This window comes from Protomyctophum bolini, assembly GCF_963924005.1.
Source record: "Protomyctophum bolini genome assembly, chromosome: 5".
Lineage (NCBI taxonomy): Eukaryota > Metazoa > Chordata > Actinopteri > Myctophiformes > Myctophidae > Protomyctophum > Protomyctophum bolini.
In genome coordinates, this window is record NC_137866.1 from 27,059,689 (window position 1) to 27,070,729 (window position 11,041).

An 11,041-nucleotide genomic window follows, 5' to 3' on the forward strand; every position below is an offset into this window, starting at 1 on the left:
ATGGATGTGTAACTCTGAGAATTAAATGAACATTGATTTTACAATATTAGCCTCAGAAACCGAGACGTTTTTATTTCCAGGGAGAAAAAAAATGTCTGGGGCCGAGTCCACTTCAATACGGCATACAGTAGCACAAACGTCGATCACTCTCTGCTGATTTCTGATCGTCTGCACCTTTGTTAAATTGACGCGCACACACACACACACACACACACACACACACACACACTCCTCTCTCTCTCTGTCACTCTAATGAATTAGTCTCATGTCGCGCAGCTGTGTCTAGATTCTCCCGGCGGATCCTGCTGGGAGCTGCATATGCCATAGAAAGCATGCCAAACTGGGGGTCCTTGAAATTAAACGGGTTGAGAATCACTGCTAGAGCCGTAAAAATCTCCTCAGGGTTCCTAATCCTATATGGCATTATCTCTTCAAATGGGAGTCCTTGACAGGAAAAGGTTTGGGAACCACTGCTATAGATTGTCGCAGTCCCACCCCGAGAGACCCGGAAAATAATTCGCCGTTCATTTTCCTCATAGACTTTTCAAAAAATATTTATTTAAAGATGTTTACGCCGCGGACGAAGCCAACTCTTGTCGTGACAAATCATGACAATAAACACAATGTTTTGGGCCGAACAAATAATTAGAAAGAAGAAAAAAACACTTTGTTGTTTTTCTTCTTTGTATTGTTTGTAATTATTTGTTTGGTCCAAAATATTGTGTTTGTTGTCATGATTTGTCATGACTCGAGTTGGCTTCGTACAACGCTTAAAAGGTCTTTAAATAAATAGTTTTTGAAATGTATATGGGGAAAAGCATTGGGAATTATTTTCTGGGCCTGGCGTCGTCATGAAAGGGGGCGGGACTGCGACGCTCTATAGGGGTTCATGTGGTTATTATCATCCTCCCTCTTTACGTTCTCTCTTTCTCTCTCCCCTCCCTCCCCCCGACCTGAGCAGCAGCTGGAGGGAGACCTGGAGACGCTGGCCCTGGTGACGTACTCCTCGCTGTGCGCGTCCATGCTGGCGCTGCTGCTGAGCGTGGCCGTGCTGTCGTGTCTGCGAGGACTCAAGTCCAACGTCCGGAGCATCCACTGCAACGCGGCGGCCGCCATGTTTCTGTCCGAGCTGGTGTTCTTGCTGGGAATCAATCAGACCGAGCAACAGGTATATATACGAGGAGAGGTGTGTGTGTGTGTGTGTGTGTGTGTGTGTGTGTGTGTGTGTGTGTGTGTGTGTGTGTGTGTGTGTGTGTGTGTGTGTGTGTGTGTGTGTGTGTGTGTGTGTGTGTGTGTGTGTGTGTGTGTGTGTGTGTGTGTGTGTGTGTGTGTGTGTGTGTGTGTGTGTGTGTGTGTGTGTGTGCGCGCGTGCGTGTTTCCCTGATTCTGTTTCTTATTTCCTCTTTTTTCCTAATTTTTCTTAATGTCTATTTTTCTCTATTGCTGTCCTCCACCTCTCTCCCATAATTTAGTCTATCTCTCTGTCTCTCTCTCTTTCTGTCTCTCTCTCTCTCCCTCTCTCTCTCATGGGGTCTATACGATGATGTGATGTCTGCTTCTTTACAGTGTATGCACACAGTACTTGAAGTGTGTGTGTGTGTGTGCGTGCGTGTGTGCGTGCGTGTCTGAGGTGCAATGAATGAATCTAATGAGTGTTGATTTTAATGTGTGTTCACTCAGCATGAAATCCACTTAATGCTGGCATGCTGTAGACTAGTCTGCAAAAAACATAAACCACTCCATTTCTTAATATGCTTGAGAGAGCAGGTTAGAGATTTACATGCGTGCGTGCGTGCGTGCGTGCGTGCGTGCGTGTGGAAAGCGTTCACTGTACGTATGTGTGGGAGTGTGAAATCCATCGTCTGACTGAATTCCTGCCAAGACTGCTGCTATTTCTGTGTCTCAGTCTCTGACTCAGACAAGGACACACATTTATAGAGCGTCGCAGTCCCGCCTCCCCTTTCAGAACGACGAGTTTTCCCCATAGACGTTTCAAAACGTATTTATTTAAAGACGTTTACGCCGCGGACAAAGCCAACTCGGCTCGTGACAAAACATGCCAATAAACACAATGTTTTGGGCCAATCAAATAATTAGTTGTTGTACATACCTTGCCTTTTTTTTTCCTTCTTACTAATTATTTGATTTGCCCAAAACAAAACATTGTGTTTATTTTTTCAAAAGGTATTTAAATACCTTTTGAAAAGTCTATGGGGAAAATGAACGGGGAATTATTTCATAGGGGTTGAATCGGTACCCTGTCTGTGCACCAGTAGCCTCGGAGACGTTTTTATTTCAAGGGACAAAAAATGAAGTCTGGGGCCGGCATACAGTAGTGCAAATGTTGCTCACTCACGATTTCTGATCGTCTGCACCTTTGTTAAATTGACGCACACACGTACACACACTCACTCCTCTCTCTCTCTCTCTCTGTCGCTCTAATTAATTAGTCTCATGTCGCGCAGCTGTGTCTAGTTTCTCTCTGTATGCCATAGAAAGCACAGGTGGGTTCCAGTCTAGTGCACCAGAGGTTTCTCATAGGGACCAAACTGTGGTGCTTCAAGAGGACGGGGAAGCGGCTAAAGGAGTCGAAACGTTATTTTGCTGAGCAGCACATATACTTTCTGGCCTGGAATAAAACCCTACACCATAAAATCCTTTGTGTTAATTTAACCACCTAAACCCTATACTTAGTTGACCTATACCTATTTTTTCTCTACTAAATATCCTCGTTGAAATTAGCAGATTTTTGGCTATGGTTTGTCCAAAAATAGGGTTCAAGTGGTTCGTTATGATGGTGTACAACTGTACAACTACAAATGTAACCAAATGGCCCTGTAAGGGTTACTGCACAGATAACTGTCAGATTTAAATATTCATTTATATTCAGATGATGGTATTCATTCGTTCGTTCGTTCGATGATTCCATTCAATTCAGTTCAGTTCCGGGAGAGAGATGGCACCCTGCCACTGATTCAGTTAATTCATTACCGGTAGTCACATCTGGGATTTTAATGGAAACCACCTGTCGGTGGATTTGTGACACCTGTTGCTCAGGGATAAACACCTGTTGCTCATCAGGGATAAACACCTGTTGCTCTGCTGCAAGGATGGTTGTGTTCACTCACTGCCATTCGTGATTGTGTGTCGATGAATGTGATGACAATTGATTGTCCTCCTTTCATCCCTCTTTGTTTCCTTTTTTCCACTGTTCCCTCACTCATTATTTCATTCAACTCTTTCTTCTCTCTATCTCTGTCTCCATTCCTCCTATTATTAATCCACTCACTTTCTCCATTCCTGCCCTTTTGACCCTCCCCCCCCTCCCCCCCCCAATCTAATTCCCTTTACTCCACTCCTTACCCCCCATTTCCCCCCCCGTCCATCTGCATGTTACCTCCATTTCTCCCTCTTCCTCCTTTCATCCCCCTCTTGCTCCTCCTCTCTGCCCGAGTGGAATAGCAAGAGAGACACTCTTTGATCTCGCCGCAAAGCTGGGTTATAGTTCCAAACATTGGAACTATCCCATTGAGATAGAATGAGCACTTCCGCATTCCATCGCTACAATGGGAGTCAACGCTGGTGTCGTCACTCTCTTAATATGATGATTACTCTGCTCTCTGCCTGCAGTTCCTGTGTACGGTGGTGGCCATCCTGCTCCATTACTTCTTCATGTCGACGTTCGCCTGGATGTTTGTGGAGGGGCTCCATATCTACCGCATGCAGACGGAGCAGCGCAACATCAACTACGGAGCCATGAGGTTCTACTACGCCATAGGCTGGGGGGTGCCTGCCATTATCACTGGTAAAGCATAAACACCAGTGTGTGACACCGTTTTGGGGGAAAATGTGTCTCACATTGGGTGCTGTTGAGGCTTGCAGAGATGCAGACCTCTAATACACATAAAAATGCATGTGAGCACTTCACACATAGACATACTGTACTGTAAGATATAATAATTCACAGACATATGTACGCACGCACGCACGCACGCACGCACGCACGCACGCACGCACAGACAGTGTTCTCATATATGCAGTATAGTATGTGTGTGTAGTGTAGATAAGAAACCTATTTGACACTTCCATTAGAAAGCTTCCACTGACATTTGAACGCAGATTATGAAGGGCACGCACGCACACACACGCGCACACACACACACACACACACACACACACACATACACATACACATACACATACACATACACATACACATACACATACACATACACACACACACACACACACACACACACACAATCAGATAGACGCAAGCAATGTCTCTCTACATACGTCATAAGCTTTCTCTACGGGGTATCTTCCCCTGTCTGTTCCTGTCTCTATCCGGTTGTCTCTCTTACACACAACAGCATTTCTTTCCAGACACACATACTGTTAGCAAGTAATATCTGTGTCTGTTGTCTCTCTCTCTCTCTCTCTCTCCTCCCCCTTCTTTCTTTCTGTACACACATATTAAAGGGCCACACACCCTTCTAATTTCCCTCCAGATATGCACTCACTCACATTCATGCCGGGCAGTTTCTCTTTATTGCTTTCTCATTGCTTTATGGGCGCGCACACACACTTCTGTCTCTCAATTCAAAGATGCTTTTATTGGCCGCTTATCTCTCTTGCTTGTCCTCATTTCTAAATGCATCTTCTCTCTGTCTCTGTCTCTGTGTCTCTGTCTCTGTCTCTCTCTCTCTCTCTCCTCTCTGCGTCCCTCTTTTTCACCGTCCTCTGCGTCCTATAACTGCTCTCTCTGTCTCTGTCTCTTCCTCTCTGTTTCCCAGGCCTGGCAGTGGGATTAGATCCAGAGGGTTATGGTAACCCAGATTTCTGTTGGATCTCTATCTATGACAAACTCCTCTGGAGCTTTGCCGGACCCATCGCTATCGTCATTCTGGTGTGTGTCTTACTGTGGGCTTGGGCCATATATGGACAAAATAATTCAATGTCATGATGTTTTTGGACCCAATACCTTGATATTGTGGCTGATAATGTTGTATTTGTTCTACCTTTTTGTTTTACAAGCTCACACCGTGTTGCAAAAAGACACATTGTGAGCTTGAGCTTGAGTTGAAGGCTATTTTCATGATTCTCTTTTTTTACTTTTATTAAAAAGTATAAAATATATCGCTTTTGACAGCAATTTATTGATTTTAGTTTTTGTCACATTTTAGTCACCTGGAGTGTTTTAGTGTTAGTCTAGTTTTAGTCGACTAAATATCATAAGATTTTAGTCGACTAAATCTATGGTTGATTTAGGCGACTAAAATGTATTTTGGCGGGCCTTTATTCCGTCGTAATGCCTGCTGAAAATAGCCGATCTACAAGCTCACAACGCGCCCCAGCGTGACGCGTTGTGAGCTTGTAGCTATTTTCACCATGCAACCAAGTGTAAAAAGCAAAAAGTGTAAAAAAGAAATACTGGATCTCTTGTCCACTAGTCCCTTCCTAACATTTTAATCTAGTTTGTATTTTTTATATATATTTAGCTTATAGTTTTCATTTAGTTTCCATTTAGTTTTTGTCATTGAACAAAGGTAGTCAATGAACATTTTTCGTCATAGTATTAGTCGATGAAATCAACACTGCCACAATAATATAGTCTCATATCACAATATTGATGTAATTATGGATATATTGCCCAGCCCTATTGCTCTTCCTGTCTATTGGTGTCTAATGTACATACTTGGTTGCAGTGTTGGGGTCAGCTACATGTAGCTTAACTTGCCCCAACATTGGTTTTTAATTATTCCTTTTAGTTATTTAATTATTGAATGATTTATTTGTAACTCTGAGAGTGTACAAATGGAACCAAATGGACACTGACGGGTTCATTTGGTTCCATTTGTACACGCTCAGAGTTAAATCAACATTGGTTCATACAATATAAATTGGGGGTCCCAGAGATGCCATTAAATGGTGGTCCGTAGCCTAATTCAGTCAAACCTGGGGGTCCTTGAAATGAAAATGGTTGACAATTCACTGCTAGAGCCGTAAAAATGTTCTCTTATGGGGGTCCTTGGCATAATATAATTTCTAATGGGGGGTCCGCAGACTTATTAGTGTCAGTTTGGGGGTCCTTGACATGGAGAAAGTTTGGGAACCACTGGGTTAAGCTACATGTAGCTGAGCCAACACTGCTGAGCAGCATGGCACATATCCTTCATCCCGGTGCTAATCTTCTCTCTGCAGATGAATGGAGGAATGTTCCTGATCGTCGCCAAGATGTCCTGCAACCCCTCTCAGAAGGAAACCAAGAAACTCCCTGTCATGTGAGTAGAGAGACCTGGCAAATCTTAAACCCATTCGCTGCCCATATTTATTTCTGCTTGCCGTTTAGCCATGGCAAGCTTTTTTGGGGTATTTGCTTGCCTTGCCTTTTAAGTATAGTCTCACAGAATATTCATCTTCACTACGATCGCATCCCCCGAACGTTTATAATCCCTGAAACGCCCATCTGTTCAATAGTTAGTCAATTAAAAATGGAATGGTGGTCGCGGCCAAAGTGATCCAGGAAGAGAAATATGAGCGTTCTAGACAATTCTCTAACAGGGATGTGGATGGGAGGCGAGTTTTGCGACCACGTAGTCATAGGCGATTTTAGGCTCTCCCAGCAGGGGGGCACAGTGTTTTTTTTACATTCACAAAAGTATCTACGCTTTGCGCCACCAGAGCGAGCAAGCCAGAGCCACAACACTTCCTTGTTTTGCTCTGCAAGTAGCCTATGTGACGGGATAATAGCGCTTGATGTATTTACGGGGCTGCCTGGAGCCACACATTCACAGTCATATGAGCCGGGCGGTGCTTAGACGCCCGCACGGCATGTGTTTGTAAAGCAATGAAGCGCTCCCCTTCCCCAGTTCAGCTACAAGGCTGCAGTTTGATACAAAGTGATTAAAGGAGTGGGTTATGGTGAAATGTACACCGGTCACGTGACGGTAACCAGCCAATCAGAATGAAGTATTGGGACTACCCGTTTTAGAAAATGGCAATCTAGATGATGTCTGAATATAAGGCTGTGTGTTTTTTCCTGATTACCTGAATAGTTCTATGTCTGTAGTGAGAAGCTGTAGCTCATATGAACTTCTGACAAATACAGTGTAAAGAGGAAATATGGAGAGTATAGCGTATTGACTAAGGATGTGACCTTTCCATTTGCCGATGAGAAGGCTACATGTACTACATGTACATGATCTGGCCATTGGTAGGGACTGTTGGAGGCTAAGGCCCCCTCCCCACAAACCCAATTGAACGACTTCTATGTAAACCAAAATTCATTAGCCCCTGCTCTAAATAGCTACATTTAATCAGACCCCAAAACGAAATAATATTTTGTTGTCGTTGAATAAGATTTTGTCTGCAATTCCATGCTTTTGGCAAACGTTTATCAAAATAACAATTCTTCTACATTCTCTAATTGTGTAGACTTCTTGAAAATGAAGTAATGCAGATGTTTATCAATAATGTAACTCTTGAGAGCACAAAAAGGAAAAACATTTTACGCTCTCAAGAGTTAAAAAGGAGACAGGATGTGTCTGGTGGTGATCTCCTAACAAGAAGCAGAATAAGGCAGAGCAGCATGAGGTTGAGTGGTTAAGTCGATCAATGCTGATGTAATAGACGATGATCATGTCAGGTCTAGTTATCGATCGAGTCGCGTCTTGGGTATAGATGACAGGCCTGCAGATCTGATTTTCTGTTTGTCTTATGGTCTCCACCATGTCTGACTCCTGCTCTTGTCTCCACACCCCCCGCCATTTAAATCTCTGTTTCTTTTGTTTCTTTCTCCTCTCTTTTTTCCTACCCCATATCCAACCCTCCTTTTTTTTGCACCCCACGCTGATCCTTTCCTTTTCAAACCCTTTTACGTTCCCTTATTTCCATTTTCTCCTTTACACCTACACATCTCTCTTCCTCCCGAGTCCTTCCCTCTCTGTATTATATACCTTTGTCTTCGTATTTCTCTCTCTCTGTCTCCTACCTGACTAAGAAAGAAAAAATACAGCTATAATGATCGTCGTATCAACCTCTTAGTCTGATTATGTTAATCAGTGTAAGGTCATAATCGGCGTATAAACATAATCCTATTATCCCATTCTCCATTTAGGCTTTTCAATATTTCAACATTACGTTTATCCATGTACAGTAAAACCCCTCTCTCTAACATCTTCTCTGCTTGGAGTTCTCTTCAGTCTTTCAACAGGCAATGTTTGTCAATGTTCGACAGTCTCAGAGGAGTTTTTTGTTGTTGTTTTTTTTCTTACCAATGTGAAATAACAAAAAGGCAGTTGGTAGCGTAGCTAGGTATGCGAGCATTTGCTATTATTTTGTGGAAATCTGGGAGACAATACATTCAGGACAGAACCTTATTTTTACTGGCCAGTTCAACCCAGTTGTGAGAGTTTGTATGCCATGACATCACCCACCGGTTCACCCCAAGGTTGTGTTCTTTCCCTACTGTTGTACATCCTGTACACTAATGACTGTAGAAGTCAACCTGCCGATAAACACAGCATTACATTTGCAGATGATTCCATCATTGTGAGTCTGCTGGGTGATAGTGAGGTCAGCCATGGCCCAGTTGTGGATTACTTTGTCTCTTGGTGTGAAGAGGCATTTCTACAACTCAATGTCACTAAGACCAAAGACATGCTTATTGACTTCCGTCGATGTCCACTAGCTCCTCAGAGCAGTATTATTGATGGTCAGTCAGTGGAGTTAGTAACCACCTATAAATATCTGGGGACTATAAAATAGACAACCGTCTGAAATTTGATGTCAATACTGAAATGTTGTGCAAGAAAGGCCAGCAGCGCCTTTTCTGATTTTGTTTTACAGAGCATTCATTGTCATTGTCATTTCCTTTGCGGCCATTTGCTGGTTTGGTAACCTTGGAATTAGACAGAAAAATGCCCTTAACGGTGTTGTTAAGGGGGCTAGCAAGATTGTGGGGGAAAGATTTGCTGTCTGAGTCATTATGACAAACGGCTGCTTAAAAAAGCATCATCAATTAGAGCAGACAGCTCCCACCCCCTAAAACCGGGAATATGCATTACTGCCTTCTGGCCAGCGGTTAAAGATAAGAGTAAAAAAATAACAGGTACAAATTCTCCTTCATACCTGCCTCCACCCGGGCCATCAATGGGGGAAATAAGAGGAGGTAGCTACCGTGTAGTTTCAGGGGTGAATGAATTGCCCAGTTGGGACATGACAACTTGACCAAATGCCATTAAGGCACTAAATGATTAATGATATTGATACCATGTCTCGCTAGATATGTTGTTTTTCAATGTATTTGCTACTGTTGTCCTGCACTTTTTTGCCATGGAAAAATAATTGTGTAAGTGTTGCCGCTGTTGTTGTAACTGTTCAACTGTGTTGAAACTAACTAACTAACTAACTAACTTAAACTCACTTTGCCACTGTGTCTCTCTCTCTCTAGTGCTACAATCCGTAGTGCCTTCCTGTTGCTACTGGTAGCGACGTCCACCTGGCTGTGTGGTCTGATGGCCGTCAACAACAGCATCCTGGCCTTCCACTATATCTTTGATGTCCTCTGTCTGGTACAGGTAGGTACAGTAGACGTGTGTGCATGCATCTCACAGTTAAATTAACATTGATTTTACATGTCAAACTGGGGGGTCCTTAAAGGGTTGAGAATCACTGCTAGAGCCATAACAATCTTGGGGGGGGGGGGTCGGATCCCTGGCATATATTTTCAAATGGGGGTCCGCTGGATAATTATTGTCAATTTGGGAGTCCTTGACATGAAAAAGTTTAGGGCCCACTGGTATATGGCATCAGCATGTTAATTCCTTATCTCTGTGTCTTACCCCCCTCCATACACACTCCAGGGTCTGTCAGCATTCTTGGTGTTTACAGTGTTGAATTCAGAGGTCCAGGAGGCCTGGAGAGTGGTCTGTCTGGGTAAGAAGAGTCCTGGAGAGGACCAACCAAGACCTGCACAGAGCACTGTGAGTGTGCACGCACACACACACACGCCCGAACACAAACACACGCCCGCCCGCGCGCGCGCACACACACACACACACACACACACACACACACACACACACACACACACACACACACACACACACACACACACACACACACACACACACACACACACGCACACATACACACACGCACGGCACACACGTGCAAGTGCGCGCAGATACATCAAACTCCCTCCCTGTCCATTAGTAGAAAAAGCACACCAAAGCCAATGCCCTGACCTCCTCCTCCCATTCATCCCTCCATCTCTTTGCCCTCCTTCTATCTCTCTCTTTCCGTCCGTCCTTCCATCCATCTACCCTCCCTGTCATCCGTCTCCATGGTTCTCCCCTCAGGCTATAGTGGCGAGCTGCCTGACCCACATAATGCCCCATACAATACAGCAACTACTGATACCGTGAGTGAGTGCATGATGTGTACAATACAGCAACTACTGATACCGTGAGTGAGTGCATGATGTGCACATAATGCCCCATACAATACAGCAACTACTGATACCGTGAGTGAGTGCATGATGTGCACCACAAGAGTTTACTCAAAGATCCTTTCAGACTCAGGCAGTCTTCCTGTACTCTGTATTATTAGTGATACATGTACCGTATGTTGGTATTTATTGACACTCCCTTTCCGTCTCATTCCTTCCAATGCACTTCTTCATATATTGTGTGTGTTTGTGCGTGTGTGTGTGTGTGTGTGTGTGTGTGTGTGTGTGTGTGTGTGTGTGTGTGTGTGTTTGTGCGTGTGCGTGTCCGTGTGTGTGTGTGTGTGTGTGTGTGTGTTCCTATAATAGCTCACTTAGCCCACCTCCTGTTAACCCCCATTCCTTCCTCCATCCATCACTGAGTCACTTGGGAAACGACAACCGCACCTCCTCCTCCTCCACTAAACTATTATTAACACACCAACACAGACCGCTTTCTTTAATGCACATGTCTGTACTCTGTACTGACGACTAGGGGTGCGTTCAGATACCTGTATATATACGCACCGGGAGTGCACTACCGCTGAGCCG

General features: G+C 44.1%; 1 protein-coding gene across 1 annotated transcript in view; it reads left to right on the top strand.

The window, feature by feature from the left end:
• The window catches only part of celsr3 (cadherin, EGF LAG seven-pass G-type receptor 3), a gene marked incomplete at its 5' end in the record, with an annotated part of 148,125 nt that overhangs the window by 125,168 nt on the left and 11,916 nt on the right, over positions 1 to 11,041 (top strand). The window contains 6 exons of the mRNA XM_080762855.1: positions 962 to 1,168; positions 3,631 to 3,805; positions 4,797 to 4,909; positions 6,205 to 6,284; positions 9,455 to 9,581; positions 9,867 to 9,986. Of these exons, the coding sequence (XP_080618981.1) occupies positions 962 to 1,168; positions 3,631 to 3,805; positions 4,797 to 4,909; positions 6,205 to 6,284; positions 9,455 to 9,581; positions 9,867 to 9,986 (822 nt within the window). The remainder of the gene's footprint in view (positions 1 to 961; positions 1,169 to 3,630; positions 3,806 to 4,796; positions 4,910 to 6,204; positions 6,285 to 9,454; positions 9,582 to 9,866; positions 9,987 to 11,041) is intronic.